Source organism: Siniperca chuatsi, linkage group LG17 (assembly GCF_020085105.1).
Source record: "Siniperca chuatsi isolate FFG_IHB_CAS linkage group LG17, ASM2008510v1, whole genome shotgun sequence".
Taxonomy (NCBI): Eukaryota; Metazoa; Chordata; class Actinopteri; order Centrarchiformes; family Sinipercidae; genus Siniperca; species Siniperca chuatsi.
The window spans coordinates 21,338,863-21,356,622 of NC_058058.1; the positions used below are offsets into that span (position 1 = coordinate 21,338,863).

The following is a 17,760-nucleotide window of genomic DNA, read 5'->3' on the forward strand; positions in this document are numbered from 1 at the left end:
GATCAAGTGATTACTATTCAGTACTTTTACCCACCATGTTTGAATGTTTACAGCATATATTACATCTACTTGTTTGTTTGCTTTGTTTATTTAAAATTAAAACAAAAAAAAATTAAATGTTAATTATAGAAACATCATATTATTTTCTCCCAACTGGTGTTTTAAAAAATAAATGACCCCTGTATGATGGTAGAACCATTGCCTATTGTTTGTATACACTGTTTTGTTACTCTAGAACAGACACCTGTGTCTGTAATATGAATATTACATTACGTTGTAAAACTTTAATATTGACTGCATCTTCTCGTCTCAGCCATAGATTTTCACACATTTCTCTCACAGCCCTCTTCACGTATTCAGAAAATATAGTCAATAAAAACACAACGGTGAAATGCAGAAATGTAGATTCCATATAGGGAATGGGAAATTTAGCTCATAATGCATTATATTTCTTATTTTTTTGCCATATTAATAATAATAGTGTGGTATGTTTAGTGTTTTTCTTATAATGTTGATATCACAACAGCGGCTGAAGAAAATCTGTTTTTAAACCCAGTGCTGTAATACATGACACTTCCATTCAAACCTTTCCTTCGTCTCATCCAGGCCAGATCCACCAGAGGGAGCAGGAGATCGCAGAGCTGAAGCAGAAGATAGCAGAGGTGATGGCAGTGATGCCCAGCCTGTCCTACTCATCAGACGGCAGCAACCTCAGCCCCGTCACCCCTCACTACTCCTCCAAGTTCATGGACAATAGTCCCTCCTCCCTGGACCCCAATGCCTCAGTCTACCAGCCCCTCAAAAAGTGACTCTGACACCAACACTTTTGTCAGACTGAACTTTCTTTGTTTTTGGTGAAGCTCTCAGTTCTGGTTTGGGTTATTTTTGAGTTTACCAGCCCCTGACAGTTTTTGCACTCTAACGTACCACATAATGAGACACACACACACACACACACACACACACACACACACACAGTGCACACAACCCCTCCATACATATGTGTATTTGGCTCCTTTTTTTGGTTCTATTATGAGAACTATTATTTTGAGGGAGTTGTGTACAATATGACTTTTTTGTTGAGTTTCGGGATTTAGCCATTAGCCAGCGAGATCTGTTTGAAGGGGGAGAAAGGAACACACAATTTGTTGGCCAAATGTCTACAGAAGAGCCATCGTGCATCGCTTCATGTCAGTCTTCTTTTGGTGTCAGTATAACCCCCCCCAGCTATATTTTCTTCTATAGTGAACTGACACCCAGCCTTTTAATTTCAAAAATAATTGGCTTTTCATGATGGTTTATATTGAGACAGAAGACATGTTTTCAGTTGAGATTTGAGTCTGAAACTCACCTGTAAAGTAAAGATCTGTGAGAGATACATGAATGTAAAACTATTCATGTTTTGCTATCACCATTAACTTAAATCAGTGTTTGTTTTGTAATAGTTCAGTTCATTTATGACAATGTGCATTTCTTCTAAAATAGTGATATTGAACAGATAAACGTTTGCTGTGTGCTTCAGATATTCCAATACAATTTGTTCTCGTAATGCTGGAATAGTGAAGTATCCTGGATTATCAGTAAGTGGACGAAGCAGATGTAGTTTTGTCCTAAAAAATGCTACTGCTAGATTCGACCTGGCACTGCCAAAATGTTGTATTAATGTTCACCTGTTTGCTGCAGACGCCTTTCCTCTCCCTCTGGACCAAATTAGAACCTGTTAGGCCATATTGTTCACTGGATTTAATGATGTCGAGGTAACTGGTCGTTACCATCATTTGCAGATTTTACAGTGCCTTGCAGTTTGTCTTTTTAAGATGCAAAAACCACATACTTTGCAATCCTGGGATCTAAAAGCATCAAGCCTCAAAGCTGTGTTTCTCTCTCTAGCTCTGATTTGCCTGCTTTTCATTCGTAGGTGTTAAAGATTTCTCACATTCTGATCCTTTCAGTACAGTATTCAAAGTACAGTATTCACAATATTACAGACTTAAAGGGAAAACGTAACACTGGACATGGTACATGTCATTTCATAGTGACACAGTCTTGGTATGCCAAACACCAACCAAACTGATTGTCTATTATCATGCCCTAGAGTTGGCATTTAGTTGTTTACAGCAATGTACATTAACTTACTGAGGAATGTTTTTGTTTATTTCATTTCAGTTCTTAAGTGCCAAGTGTAGATGTCCGGTTTCCATCCATACTTTGATCGATGTAGCTAGCATAATGTTTGCAAAAGAGTGCTGTTATTTTTTTGTCATTAGAACATATTCGGAAGGTGTTGTGTTTACATGGTTCTGGGCTGATCATAGCGAAGCAGCAGGTGGTCAGTTGGACTGATTGTGTTATTCACACATTTATTTATTTGTTAGACTTTTGTTGAGTGGCACCTCCTTGATATTTCCCATCATATTCAGTTGATTTCCTATATTTTCTACCAGGAAGGATTCTGTGAATGTGTTGTGTTGGGAAAAGGTTACCCCTGAACCATTTGACCATGTTGTGATGTCACGTTGCCTACCTGGGGAAAAAGTATTTTTTGTGGATCGCTCTGATGTTGTGAATTCAGTTCTCAAGTTGCTTTTATAAGTTTGTGTAGAAGAAAGAGAAGGTTAAAAAAAATGCTTTGTTTTATCTTTTCATTGTTCCACCATGTTTATTTTCTTTACCAAAAGTGATGGTGGCTGTGTCACACTTTTCACTTTGGCCATCACTATTGAAGAAGGTCTTGCTGGTGGAAATGCAAGCTGTTCAGTCTGTGTACGTGTCATGATCTGTGTGTCTAGTTTTCCTTTTCATAACACTAGCAAGAGGCCAACCTTTTTACCCAGAATCAAGCAGGAGATGGTGACAGTGTGGTTTGGGATGTCAAAACAAAGAAACTTAATGCCAGAGGACAAATTAAATTAACCTTGTGAGAGTACAAATTTACATTTATTGGCAAACAAACTTTTCTCAATTCAGAAGTTGTGTGTATTTCCATGTAGCTAACAACTAATTCATACATGTAGCAAGCATTTAGTTTAACTTGTCAATTAGATGAATATTGTTGACACCCTCTATCTAAAACCTTGTTGCTCTACCAGCGGTTAACAGTCAGAAAGAAATGTGGTTGCCCTGTGGTTTGATGCTGCCTTCTGTGCTCCTTCAAAATATATATTTCTTAGTAAGAAATACATGAACACGTTGCATTCAGTTGCTTTGGGGCAGACAAACCAACCAAATAAGCCTTTTTATAGAATTCCTGAGGCCACAGAGCTGCTTTGTCATACAAGTTTTATGTATGTGTGTGTCGTAATGGGCTGACATAAATGTTAGGTAAATATTTTCAGCTGTTAAGCTGCCCAGTTCCATGAAGATAACGCAACACAAGGCCTATTAACAAAAATGTATGGCATCTGAAACTTGAAGAGAGGAGAATAGAAACATACATCAATCCAAATTAAAATCAGAAAATGCCTTTTAAGTTGGTGATAGAGCTCTCATGACTGCCACTTCTTAAATGTCACATCTCAACAACTATGCTGCTTTCATGTGTAATGAAATAATAGAGTTCTGAAATACTTGTCCACAAAGTGGTTACAGTAGCAGAAACGTTTGCGCAAGCTGTGCTCATGCATGAAGATACCAAGTCAGTATAATTATAAGTTTTCTACTACTTTCTGAGCAGCGTTATTCCACAACAAAGGGTAACTGACTTTAATACATTTATACGAAATAATTTTTAAAAAAATCCAGCTCTGATTAAAAAGCATCCACACGAATACGAAATCACTGAACAACATCATGCAAATGAATTTGTCCTGGTATTTCCTTATGTGTATTTACCACCCGAACCTTAACGGTCTCTAATGTCCCATTTGACCAAATGCAGCATTACTTCTCTGTTGGGCTCGTTCACGTGCACTGACCTCATAAATAGCGGTATTTCTGACAGCACTGGAAGGCACCACAAGTCTATCCTCCCCATCAGCAGTCTGGTGAACAGTTCTCGTGAAGACTCACCAGCAAACTTCACAGACTGCATTTTTATACACCGACATGGATGCCCTCAAGTCGGCTGGGAGGGCTATTATCCGGAGCCCAAGTATGGCGAAACAGTCCTGGACTGCCGGCAAACACAGAAGTAAGAAATTATTGTCAGTTTGAGAGAAAAACGTAAAAATAAGGTTATTAAATGTTCGCTACATTTTCCAGTTTCACCGTGCCGAAGTTGACTTGCTTGCGGCTTTGCCCGTTTTACCTTAATTACCACAATGCCGGATAGTCAACATTACTTTTGTAAGCTAACTTTACCAAAGTTTAGCGTTTTGTTTCAGAAGCGAGACATACCAAAATGTTACTGGTTGTGACATACCAAAATGTTACTTGCCGCTGTTGGGCTGTCACAACAAAGTTACAGAGATGTAGTTTGACATATTTTTAGCTTACCAAGGCACGTCTCACTTTGTTTGACAAAGGGTCTAAAGTGCACTACAAAAATTGCTACTTTTAAGAAGCAATTTTCTTCTTGTATATGGTTCTGTCTTGGGGGGGGGGACGTTACGTTACTATTTTATCCTGCAAAGATTGGGTAAGTCTTATTTGTTTGCATTGCGGTTTATAATGTCTCAGGAATTTTCCGGAAATAAATGTTGTTTTGAAACTCTGCAGAATACAGTAGACCACAGCCCCAACACAAAATGAAACCTCATTGCGGAGAACTGTGATTATCATGATTTTATTTGAAATATTCGAAATGAGCTCCCTCTCAATGGGACACTTCATTCACATATATTAAGAAAAGATGTTCAGTAGGTTTTACTTGTGTGGCTTCTACAGTATTTGACTTTACTGCCTTGTTATTTTACTCACTACAGCAGTATTTTGGATTTGTGGATAATCCCAATCTCCCTGAACACCCAACTCTTTCCATCCACTCTACCGGAGGAAGTGCAGAGGTCAGGGTCAGTGCTAGAATTTACCGTGATTTTGTATCTTGCAAGGGCCCTTCAGCTTGCCCACACTGCAACATTAACATGAAACTCTTTTTAAGGCACTCTGGTACACATTGTAGGACTCAAGGGCCACTTTGTAAGCTAAATCTCACTTGATCCTGGCTGTAAAGGTCTGGGGGAATGACTGGGTGGCTTAGGCAACCTGAAAGCTCCCCTGCCTGTAACCACGAGGACAAGCCAGGAATGCTGCGAGTCAGTCACTGCAGGCCCCTTCTATCAGAAAGGTCATTAAAAAGCATATAAGATCTTTTAAAAAATACAGGGTGGATTACATAAATATCCCCCATTATTATATGTAACCGTAGTAGCTCACCTGGAAAAATAGCAATGCCTCAGGAATTTGAGATCCACTCTTACATGCAGACACATATCTTGCCAGCACATTTGTGTTAAATGATGAGGGTCAAATGTTAAAGTAGTTACTTCTGCACAGCTATCGGTGCCTGTGGTTACATGGGCCAACCTTTTTTTTTTTTTTTTTTCTTTCTAAATGTAATCAATCTAACTGACAATTCCTTGGAATATAATTTACAGTACACGAACAGTAAATAAAATTCATAAAGTTGTATAACGTGTCCTGTAGTGTAAGTACATTTCCGACATGCACAACCTGTGTTGAGCAGTTTGTACCATCACTTTTATTATGAAGCAATATTTATCAGAATATACTACTGCTGTATTTAAAACAGATGGCAAGGCGTCTGAAAATCTAACCCCCCCCCCCTAGTTTTGTAAAAGTTCTCAACCTGTCCGTTTCTTAAATTTACAATTTTATTTCATAGTGATCTAGTTTATTCTGACTCAGGTGTTTTGCATAAGGCATTTTTACTTTAGTTGGGCTGATTTTTATTAGAGGAATTAAAAGCTTCCTGTAAATGCAGCTTGTGACCCACTTGTTACAGAAGTAGTGTATTGTTGTATAGATTACCAGGTCTTCTCTAGGCTGCAGGGCACACATTCCTCACCAGCGCTGACCCATATCGCCCACGCCAGACTTTCAAGTCTGGCTCTGGCCTATGGGACCAAGCCAGGATCGGCCTACGTTTTTATCTTTTCAGGGACTTACCTACACTTGAACAGATATTGCCATTAGTGGGGCTCTATAGGTTTAGCCGCTTATCTTCATATATCTGCACAATGTGGGTGAGTTTGCATTGAGGAGAAACCAATTCAACGGCATGGAGACAGCCCCGATTTTAAATGGCAAAGGCCTCCCCGGTCCTTATCCACTTCTCTGCTCTTGTTGCCCTGGCTTGGTCACCCTAGACGACCCACACCGGCACACTGCCAGTGTCAAGGACCAGCCAGAGGGTGCTTGTCTGCAGCAAAGAGCCTTTTTTCTAGGGGCCTCCTCAAATGAAAGCATGTGATTATGCCAACACACAGTGATGCTCAGTATGGCAAATCACCACCAAGATGGGAATATTTCTACCCCATTATGTAGTAGTTATTTCACCAAAGCGTGGAACTTGCTCTCCAGTTAGCTCTTCTACTTGTGTGAGGAGTCTGCTTACGGATGAGGCTTTTTCCCCTTTGGTTTCCATTGTTAGTCTCTGCCATTACTGTCAGACTGTCCCGTCCTCGCTGCCTTGTGATGATGAGAACAGTGTTCAGTCAACTCCTGGCATGCTGCAGTCACCCACTACTATCAGTCACATACTGCGCAGGCAAGATGGTATTTTTTTTATGGCTGCGAGAACCTGTTGACTTTAACTTTGCCTGCATCACGTCTGCCCAGAATCAATAAGAAGCATATGGTATCAATGTACTTTTCTCCAATCGCAGATGCAGCAGGTGGCATGTGACATGATAGGCTAGATTCAAACTCACCGTGTCAGAGGATGGAAACCTTTTTTTGGTAGGTTTTTTCATTAGAAGGCCACCAATCAGACTCAGAGACAGCAAGGCTGGCTTTACACTGTGAGTACAGATACGGGAGCAAACACACTGGCTCTGCAGCTGCCACAATATGAGAGATACTGAGAACAGTTTGTGGTTTTGTGGTTTGACTGGCAGAAGTGACAGGGCAGATGATGTTTATGTTCCCTTTTTCAAAGCAAAGAAAAGTTACAGTTAAAAACTCTGCCTTTTTGGAGGAATAAGTCCTTGGTTTATTTTATTTTTGTAAAATAAAATAAACACTAAATGCATCACTTTTCTAGTAGCAATGTGAATGCAGTTGAACCAAGTAACTGTGGAGAAGGGGGGGGGGGACGACTCTCTCACCTGATTGACAGATTTTCCCCTGTTTTTAAGGACCTGCTAGTTTCTCCTAAGTCAGGTGACTTAAGATAAGATGGGTCTGTTTTGCATTCTAACAGTTATGGAAAATAGTCTTCTTTCAATTCTGCTCTGTTTATTTGGCCCACCAACTCTACAGCCTGATAAGTGAGCTTGAGGCCAAATGCCTCTGAAATGTTTGTTTAACTTTGCATCTGCAGAGTCTTCCAGACCAACACTTTGTCTCCATATTTTTAGCCAAATTCATCTGAGTTGATGTCAAGGTTTCTACTGATGCAGAAACCCTGACATCAACTCGGATTAATCTGGATTCCTTGAAACCTGGTTCTGGACCTGTGTGGCTATAGATCAGTGGAGTTGAAAGAAAGTAAATGGTGACAGAAGTTGGATTTTTTTGTTGTTGTTTGTTTAAAAAAAAAAAATAAAATAAAAAAAGGTTATTTGGCTCTGAGTCCTGGAGTAGTCCAAAGTTGTAGGGCCGCAGTTGGTGGTTTCCACAGTGATTCAGTGTTTGGTGTAGACACACAAATCAGCCAGGACATGAATTGCAGTCAGTTGGACCCTTTTTGGATCTGCACGTTTGTTGTCACGGTGCTACAGAGGCTTTTTTTGCACTTTGATTCATGAAATGGATACTCATCCATTAGTGTTGGATTTGATAGATGACTAAGGAACTGAGGACTGGGGTCTTGTCTTATGTTTCTTTCTAATTCCCAAGTTCTTTCTGTCATTCTCTCCCTCTGTCATCTAAGACACTTCCACTTCCCCTGCCATCAGAAAACTTTTTTTTTTCTTCACACCCAGTAAATTTAGTTTTATTAAATGTATTTATATCAGGGACCATGTACAAAATACATTAATCTCAAAAAGAAAAGAGATGCTTTGTACCAGATTTAGCAACTAGCTAATTTCCATCTGTAAGTCCCTGGGCAGGTGAAAGGAAACAAACAAACATAGAGCGAAACCTATCATCTCCACTACTGACCAAGAACCTATTGATACCCACGCAGGCGTATACACACACATACAGACACAATAGCACATTTCATAGGAATAAACACAAAAAACAAAATACAAATATCAAAATATTATACATACATACATCCAAATAATAAATAAATAAACTCTTAACACTAACAGATGGTGAGGTCGACTTGTATTTACAGCAGGGTTAGCTTGTTTTACTTGGTCTCAGTTTACACGTGCACACAGCTGTTTCCTTTCAGGCGTCACTGTTGCTGACCTCTGATCACAAAGCCCTCCACATTCTCTAGCTGAGCGGTGCCTGGTACTTGCGCTGTTGCTGTTTTTCTCAGGATGGACAAAATTTTAAAAACTGATACTGACATCATGTCATTGACCATTTAGTGCTGTCCTTCAATTATGATGGTTTTGACCTGACCACAGTTAGTCCAGAATAGTGTGATTTTACTGAACGGTCTGTAAAACCTGCAATGAAACCGGCTTCAGAATGAATGCTAAAAGAACGAAGTTCTTTTGGGTTTAAATGGAAAGTTTTGATGGTCAATGATGTTCAGTGCTGTTTCAGAGGAACTGACATTGAGTACTTGTCATTTTTGGAATTGCGTTATGGATGGTGGTTCAGCCTAAAAACAAAACATCAGCAATTATCAGTTTTGGGGTCAAAAAATGTTCTGTATTATTTGAAATCTTGTTTTGTGTCTTTGTTTGTGTTGTTGGCAGGAAATGTCAACTCAACAATGGGTACGAGTAATTATTTTTCACAGTAATAAGTGCTTTGCCAAATCACCACTTACAGCCATAATGAAAGCCAGTAGGCAGACATTACAGTACAGAGCCAAAAACATCACCACAGTTTGTCTCAAACATTCCCTGCTTCCACTACTCACCATAAATTTGTAACTTTAAATTTTTCAAAGTGGCATGAGGGTTAGCATTGTAAAGTGTTAAATTTTTTGGGGTGTTCACCTGTGGAAAAACCTTTTCCTAAGACACCATGGTTCTAGCTATGACGATCGGGTCTGTCCATCAGGGCTTTGGAGTGCAGAAGAACATGTTGTATGTGTTAAGCTTGAATTCATTTCTCATGAAGAATATAAACTTATGGCAAGCTTATTCACATGACAGTTGTAAACTTTTGATCATTTTATGCATGCTAGTGGCGTGGTGCTATAGATGGCAATGCCGGTCGATTGGTTGGTTCACCACTTCGGTCCAAACTGAAATATCTCTATCTCAACTATTGTAAGGATTGTCATGAAATGTTGTACTGATATTCATGGTCCCCGGAGGATGAAGCGCAATGACTTTAGTGATCTCCTGACTTTTCCTCTAGCGCCATCATGAGGTTCACATTTGGGATTTTAAGTGAAATGTCTTAAGAGCTATTGGGATTGTCATGAAATTTGGTACAGATGTTCATGTTCCCTTCAGGATGTATTTGTAAAATTGTAACAATTTTGATGATCCCCTGAACTTTCATCTAGTGCCATCATCAGGTCAAAATGTTTAAGATCATGACCAAATACCTGCAAAACTACTGATATTCCCATCTGCCTCAGCTGTACTTTGTGTTTTAGTGATAATTAGCAAATGTTTGCATGCTAACACACTAGTCTAAGATGGCAAAGAAGGTAAACATAATACCTGCTAAACATCAGCGTGTTACCATTGTCTAAGCATGTACCTGTCCCTCAAGGCTTTCACAACATGCATAACGACGTCTTGTATGTGTTAAGCTGGAATTTAGTCATCATGTAGAATATGAATCAGTGGCAGCCTAAAATTATTCACTACACAGTTTAGATATTTTAATGGAGGGTTTTCACATAGCGGTGTAATTGCTGGGTTGTTTTTTGTTTTTGTTTTTTTTTTGTTGGAATTGTTGACTGTTGTTGGCATGAAAATTGTCATATTTCAGTATAACGAATTCTGGCCCTTTTTTTTTTTTTTTTTTTGTGTGTGTGTGTGTGTACACGTGAACATGTGTCTGCATGAGTATGTGGTATGCACTACATCCCAGAGGAGGTAAATACTAGGAGGAAGAATTTCTACGTAATGGTGATGTTTTTCCTGCTCTTGCCGTCCCTAACCCCTCTCCCCTCCTTTCTTTCTCAGAGGAAATCTGTGGAAACACAGCCGGAGGTTCAGGGCCAGCCAGCACCACACAAAAACTGATAAGAAACCACATGGAGATAGCAGCTGTTCCTTCAGCAGTCACAGTTTTTACACTCTTTTCTTTTTCACACTTTTTCAGTGAACAGATCAGTGTGCTAACTTTTTAATTCTTTGAAAGTTAACACAAAAGTCAAGACAGTAATGCACTTTTTAGAAGACATCTATGGCCTAGTTTGGGAGCGATCTGTTATGTTACTTTCCTCTTATCACAGTATGTCAGAGTCCATGTATACATGCTCCCAACTCTTTGCCTTTATATTGTCAAGTCCTATAAGTTGTTTTTGGAGTTGAAATATTTACTTTACATTGACAGTACCTCTGACCTAGATACCCTGTTTTGCCTTTCCACATCAGGGAGAGTGCAGATGAAATGGCTCAACTTTAAGTTCAACATAGGCTGTTTACATTTCCTCCGATTTGTGTTTTCCTCAAGCTCTTTGAATGTTCTCACGACTAATGTTATTTATTTTGGAACACGAAATGGAGAGGAAAAGCGGGCAAGTCATAGCGTCTGTGAAGCTGGAACCAACAAATATTTGATGTTTTTAAACTTGATGAATGGGTTCAACAAGAACGTGATTACCAAACAGTTTCCTGTTGATCAATTTACTGACCCACTTTTCCCTGAAAATGTGTTTTTCCTCTGTAGAGCTTCCGGAGAACTGGACTGACACACGGGAGACCATCTTAGAGGGCATGACCTTTAACCTTCGTCACCTCGGCATGACACTAGTAGACCAGCCCAAGGGAGAGGGCCTGTCAGCTGCTGCAGTAAAGAGGATTGTGGCCACGGTGAGAGCGGGAGTGTCATTCAGGATGTCTGTGTCATACAGTCAACAGGATTACTGCTTCCTTAATAACTCTAAAAATATACTATACATGCTCTGATTTCTTGCACAAAACATTGCCATTGTTGAACACTGTCTCTACAAAGTCAGAATGTTTCCGCAACAGCTTGTCTGCCACATCCGAAAGCTCATCCAGTGGGTTTTCAGATGTTAAATAAGCCTAAGGTTTGTAGAATTTCCCATCTCATGAAGGATCATTATATATTTTTTTTAGTTAAAGTAAAACCTCAAAATTGAGGTTATATAGTTTTCTACTGACATTGTTACGTTAGTCAAGTTTCCAACCAGATTTTAACAGAATTTCCAGAACATTAGCAAAAGAGAATGCGAATGAATGCACTTTTCCATCCGCTCCTGTCATGTGAATATTAAGAGTTGGGCACATTGAGATAAATATTTGTCTGATGTTTTTGTCTGCCGCAATTTCTCGTCTCTCCAGCGGAGCAGAAAATTTAAGTGACATGCTTCATGTCCGTCATGATTTATTCGCTGAGCCTGTTTCTAGGGCACTTTGTCGCATTTTGCTTTTATTGATACAGCAACTTTTCCACCTCAGCCATATTTATATTTTTGCCAGTTTTTATCAAATCAAAACTTTTTTTTTCTTTCCTTTTTAATGTGCAAATTGATCATGTGCATTAAAACAGGTGTATGGAAAAGCACTATACATCTCATGTAGACAGTTTATTAAAGAAGAATTTTCAGATAAGATCAGATACATTTCATAAATGTCCACTCCACTTGGAGTACATTTTGTAAACTGTGAATCAAAATTGTTTTAAAGCCACTGTATGTACTGCACCTGACCCCATAGATCAACACACTCACATTCTATTAAACAAGCTTCTTTTGATAATTGTTTTTAACAGGCTAAAGCCAGTGGGAAGAAGCCTCAGAAGGTTGCTCTCAAGGTTTCCCCTCAGGGAATCGCCCTGCATGACAGCTTGACCAATAAACTCCTGGAAAATGTCTCCATATACAGGTATGTACAGAGCAGCGCAGGTTTTACAGATGAACGTCCAATTAACAGTGTTGTTGCCCTTCTGAAGCTGCTAAATGCAAGTTCACAACCTTATAAGACCACTGCCATGTCGTTGAGCTGGCATGTGGCTTACCCTGTGAACTCTCCTTCCCTTCTTCGTACGCAGTTTCCCTAACCTGTCACCTCTGGCCTGCAGAATATCCTACTGCACAGTGGACAAACTGCACGATAAAGTGTTTGCTTATATCGCTCAAAACACCCTCAATGGGACCCTGGAGTGCCACGCCTACCTCTGCTCCAAGAGGAAAGTGGTGAGTTGTTTGACTACAGTATCCGTGTTTTAATGTTTAATTTAAGATGAAGATAAATTTAAATCCAGTGCAGTGATTTTTAACTTGGTCGGCATCAGCTTGTTATGAATTCCTCCAAGAGTTAAGTGTACTTTTTTCTTTTTTTCTTTTTTTTTTTTCCTCTGTGGTGTCAGGGTGTGTAAAGCTCTCTTTATGGTTTGGTGGATTATCTAATCTAGCTTTAGTTACACTTAACCTGAGTTTGTGACCTCTTGGTCCATTAAAAAGCAAATGATATGTTTGTTGCCGAGTGCTTTTTATTCATCCAATTGCTTTTTGATCTAAGGTGAGAAGCACTTTTTGGAATAGACATCATTTATCCTGCTCTTCTTCGGTGCCTTTCTGATACTGTAGTGCTCCTTTCAACTCATCCTGCATTCTTAAGAGGAAACCGTAGAAGTCTCGCTCCTCAAGCCGTCTGTCATCTTCCTGTGTGTTGAAAAACTTCCACATTCATCTGCTTCTCTCCCAGGATAGCATGATAATACCCTACTTCCTTAATACTTGCTTCTCTCTTATTATGGTTATGGAGATAGTGGTAATGACCTCTGTCTCTCCTCTGCTCAGCCGTGGTCTGTAACAAAGTGTCTGTTTCTCCTGTTCTCCAGGCTCAAGCAGTGGGTTTGACAGTAGCCCAGGCCTTCACAGTAGCTTTTGAACTCTGGCAAGTGGCCAAAGAAGGTAGACACCACACTCTTCCTTCAATTTCTGGAAATGACACACACCATCTCCAACGCCCCACACACACACAAGCACTTTCTATGGAGGAGTTGTTTTATCGGCGTCTGAGACTTCTTCTATTTGTACTGAATCAGCCATGGTGCTCCAAGGACATTTATCTGCTGTAATGTTGCAGTAAACAAGTTTTGACCTGCTTTGTTGTCGTTTTACATCTCCTCTTTATTCTAGAGAAAGGGAAAAGAGCCAAGTCTGGTTCAGCTGGAGAGGCCAGCAGTAGAACCCACTCAGAGAGATCTAACAGCTTGGGGAGCCTGAAAGGGACGGGTAAAAACACTTTTTTTTTAATGTTTTTATTTTTTCATTTATTTAACTTTTTTGCATGCCCGCATGCTACAGTGCCATGCTATTGTTAGCATTCACATAAAGCTGAATCAAAGTGCAGCTCAGCAGTGAAAGTTGAGCTCCTACAATTTGAAACTGAGCCTGACAAGTTGAGTCCGATATGTCCTGAAACAGACGCTGTAGATAATATTTTTATGTATTTTATTTTTGTTGTGACTATTTTTTTGGGGGGGGGGGGTTGTTTCATTTTCTGATCTCGTGTGGTGGGGGCACAGGAACATAAGGGACATAATTTAAAAGAAGACTTAAAAGCACTGAATGCAGCAGTGAATGAAATCAGTCACACACAGCCATCAAAAACGCAGACAAAATGTCCAACATCTGTCTTAGTTCTTTACAATATGGAAATAAAAAACCCTTAAATTTCAGCCACTTATAATCACAAATACAGACCCAAAGCCAATCACCACCCGCCACCCATACCTATATCCCCATGACTGCAGAAAAGAGAGAATAAAATAATAGATAAATAAAAATATAAAATGACATTGCAAACTATTATCTTATCCCCCCTCTACTCTAAAATTTACCCTTTTGATTTAGGTGTTTCTTCTGGTTATGTAGTGAGCATTATAGCCTTACAGGACGGCCAGCTAGCATGGCTGTAGACTTGTCTCTTTAATATGACATTTTACAGTAAACACAGATTACCTTTGTATACTCCAGCACTAATGGGTTGTCCTTCCCTCTCCTCCAAGTAGATGTTGCCACAGACAACCTATTGAACTTTGAGGACAGTGTGAATGTGGTAGTGGAGACCAATGGGAATGTAGAGGAGGATCAGCTGGATAACCACAGGCCCTCTGAGACCAATAACAACCCTGCCTGGGTAAGCTCCTCCTCTGGCTCTGTGTTGTACCTATGGACAAGTGAGGCATTTGTTACTCTCTTAAATTGTCTTTAAACTTGTCTTGATATCCATTTTCTATTTGAGATTTGGATCCCGTGTGTCTCTGTGTTTCAAATTGATTTATGTCTGCAGATCCTGGAAAATTATCCTGAAATATCTTAAGAATATCTCAAAACCTTTTTAAATACATTTTGAAAATAACATTTCTTTGAGTCTTAAATAGGTATTACATGTAGTTATATTCAAACACCATCACCACACATGTTAGTTTGTTTGTTTAATATTCACTGTGTGAATTAAACCAAGATTCCTGTTCTTCCAGGAAATAGAAGATGGTTTGGATGAAGCCTTCTCCAGGTGAGAGATTTGTCTTAATAGTTTTATTATTAAGTGAAATTAATCCTAGTTGATTCACTCTGCTGCTTGTTAAAATAAAATACCCCCTCACCAAACTCTGCCTTGTCAAATCCTTCAGTATACTGTAGTTCATTCTCATACTACTTGGCTTTACAGCGCCACTTACTGATGATTTCTGTGTACTGCAAAATACAAATCCTCAAGTCTCTGATTATATAGAAAGCGAGGAAATGAAGGGATGATCTCAAGAGATACAATCAATGAGAAATAATTTGATAGCTAAACTGTCCTCAATCTATTGTGTGTTTGTGTCTCCAGCTGTGCTCTGGATAGCTATGGTTCATTTCCAGGTAAAGTTGAGTACCACTGTCAGCTGTTACAAGCCTTACTTTAGTGTAGTAGTCGTAATTACTAACCTAACCTTAATCCATTCCATTCAATCACCGCCAAATCCAATACCACTGTTCACAGGTCAGTACTATTAATCAATAGTGTGGAATAGCTTCCTGTGTCCTTTTTATTTCCTCCCCAGATGAAATTTGTCGACTGGGTTCAGAAAATAAAGCTAACTCAAAGTATTGAGTTTCAGTCAAAGTAAAAGATGTCATTGTCTCTACCCATCTCATCTTCACCAAAAATTGTTTTTTTTTATTTTTTATAGTATGTGTTTGTCTTTAAATGAATGGACTGAATCAGTGGAAATAATGTGCCTCCAGTACACACACAGGGCTTTGTTGTGCACTTACGTTTATGGCCGCTGGTGTAAAAGTGAAGCAGCTGAATGTCTTGCTGTAATCCTGTTGACCTCCACCCGGACTTTGTATATATTATTATCCCACAGACAAAAGGCAGTTTGCAGCCAAACTGAGGGATCTTGATTAGAAGAGATTGAGGCTTTAGTTATACAAACATGTCTGGGAGGCTGAGCTGCTGTGGAGGCAGCATTAAAATCGCTGTTTAATCCAAACTTTAAAGGGAGGAGCTAAGGAGAAACAGCTATTCTGGCGCAGTGACATTAGGCCTCAAGTCCAGTGAAAAAGAAGAGGGGAAAGATTTTGATATTGCTCAGTGTAGCACATTTTCATCTTACACCATTTAGGCTAGTTTTAAGTCTTGATTATCTTAACGGATAAGGCTGCTGATATTCTATATTTTTCTTATTTTCAACAAAGTCCAGAAAAATACTACAATAAATTGATTCTACTAACAAGTATTGTCTGTGTATCCAAAACCTGATCTTGTTCCTCTGTGCTATAGAGCTCTATTGTTGTCCATCGTTGTTCAGTTAGCTGCACGGATGCACTACGTGTTATCTTCTTTCATTACCGTGAACGTGGGCACAGTAGTTAATTTGGAGTTAATCCCACACATATCGTCCTGGTGCTGTAAAGGTAGGCCTACCTACCAGCCACTATGGTTCAAAGCCAACAACCTCTTACTAAATGTATATCCTTGCCTAGCACGTTGTGTTCAGCGGATCCCTTGCACTGCCCTGCACATTGCAAATTTGCACTTGTGACGTGTAAATTTTTCTTTTTTACGTAAATTTATAATTTTTTATCTTGTTGGTTTTTTTTGTTTGTTTTGGGTTTTTTTTTTTTCAGGACCCTTATTTTTCATACTAGTTTTTTAGCACTACCTTAGAGGCACGCCACATTGCATTTCAATGCACATATGTGTATGCGACATATAAACCTGGGTGCAACAGACAGGGTTTTGAGGTTGTAAATTATTGGGGGATGGACTAACCCTTGTTGGTTTTGGTCTATCAATTGGATTTGGTGACAAATAGAAAGAATTAGATTAATGCCAGCCTCATACTTTTTAATGGTTTCACATTGTTTAGACTGGAACAGAGCTCTTTTTTTTTTTTTTTTGAGGGTTTTTTTTGTTTGTTTTTTCTATTCATCCATTCATCTTTTTCTCTTCAGCCTGGCAGTGTCGCGTACTAACCCCCAGGTCTTGGACATTGGGGTGACACCCCAAGACTGGCTCACTGAACCCGACTGGGACAGCGCCAATGGAAACACTCCTAACGGTCTCAGCCTGTTCGGGGACAATATCTTCAGCTTCTGACCACCACAACACAGCAGCGAGAGAGACACAACTGAGGGGAGGAGGGGTGTTTTGAGGTGTTCCTATGAATTAACAAGGCATCACTGTGTATTTAGGATGAGGCTACAGTAAGTCCGTAAGGGAATAAGCGTGGAACTGTGAGATAACGTTTGGCCTCTTCACCTTGTTGTTGCACTCTTCACATGGACAATTCTTCCCTTCTATGTGGAAACACACCAAAGCAATAATATCATCTTTCAAAATTTACTACATGAGTTCTGTTATTACACTGCAAATATCCTTACACCAAGTCATCTTATGTCAGCATCTGTAGCTCTGTTTGCTTACATTTTTTTTTGTTTCAGTAATTTTGGCAATAATCAGTGTTCTGTATATTTGTTTAGTTATAATTTATAGTTTGTATAATTATTTTTTTCATGGATGAAGACAAGAGTAGGAGGGGACCGATGTATAGACTGTATCAACAGGCCTTATTAACAGCAGCAGGACAATCAGTCACACTGTATCTTTAAGTTTAACAAAATTAATGATTGCTCAAGTTTCAGTGGATTTAGCTAATGAGAGGATTTGGCCTTCCACCACCTTGGGTGCTGATTGTTTTGTCTAAAATCTGAAAATCAGTCTAGTTGTATTTATATGAACTTGTTTTTTGTAGCGGTGGCTTATTCAAGACATGTTGTCACTGCAGATTAACAGTGTTCTCTTGACAGAAGCCCAGATGTGTTAAAGGTTATCAGATTCCATTATGGCCATTTCATATACACTGTAATCTACCAGCATTATACAGAATTAAAATCTATGCATGAATAAGAAA

At 39.3% G+C, this 17,760-nt stretch overlaps 2 protein-coding genes across 4 annotated transcripts in view; both read left to right on the top strand.

Moving 5' to 3' along the window:
• Positions 1-2,757, top strand: part of maco1a (macoilin 1a) — a 12,268-nt gene extending 9,511 nt beyond the window's left edge. The window contains exon 11 of the mRNA XM_044172497.1: positions 607-2,757. Coding sequence (XP_044028432.1) covers positions 607-809 — 203 coding nt within the window. The 3' untranslated portion in view covers positions 810-2,757. The remainder of the gene's footprint in view (positions 1-606) is intronic.
• ldlrap1a (low density lipoprotein receptor adaptor protein 1a) lies at positions 847-17,760 on the top strand. Of its 3 annotated transcripts, XM_044172507.1 has the most exons (10): positions 3,412-4,129; positions 11,050-11,192; positions 12,118-12,230; positions 12,397-12,541; positions 13,189-13,261; positions 13,490-13,585; positions 14,365-14,492; positions 14,836-14,870; positions 15,189-15,220; positions 16,802-17,760. In XM_044172507.1, exons 1-10 carry the CDS (start codon positions 4,045-4,047, stop codon positions 16,846-16,848), a joined length of 897 nt encoding a protein of 298 aa, XP_044028442.1. In that variant the 5' UTR covers positions 3,412-4,044; the 3' UTR covers positions 16,849-17,760. The 3 variants fall into 3 exon arrangements, with proteins under 3 accessions (XP_044028440.1, XP_044028441.1, XP_044028442.1); XM_044172505.1 differs by lacking the exon at positions 15,189-15,220 and having other exon boundaries at positions 847-4,129; XM_044172506.1 differs by lacking the exon at positions 15,189-15,220 and having other exon boundaries at positions 847-4,129; positions 12,427-12,541.

Bases quoted from the DNA above. Each gene is read 5' to 3' on its own strand.
- ldlrap1a (XM_044172505.1), top strand. From the start codon at position 4,045: ATGGATGCCCTCAAGTCGGCTGGGAGGGCTATTATCCGGAGCCCAAGT. The intron at 4,130-11,049 runs GTAAGAAATTAT...TTTCCTCTGTAG, and splicing joins GACTGCCGGCAAACACAGAA to AGCTTCCGGAGAACTGGACT. The intron at 11,193-12,117 runs GTGAGAGCGGGA...TGTTTTTAACAG, and splicing joins TAAAGAGGATTGTGGCCACG to GCTAAAGCCAGTGGGAAGAA.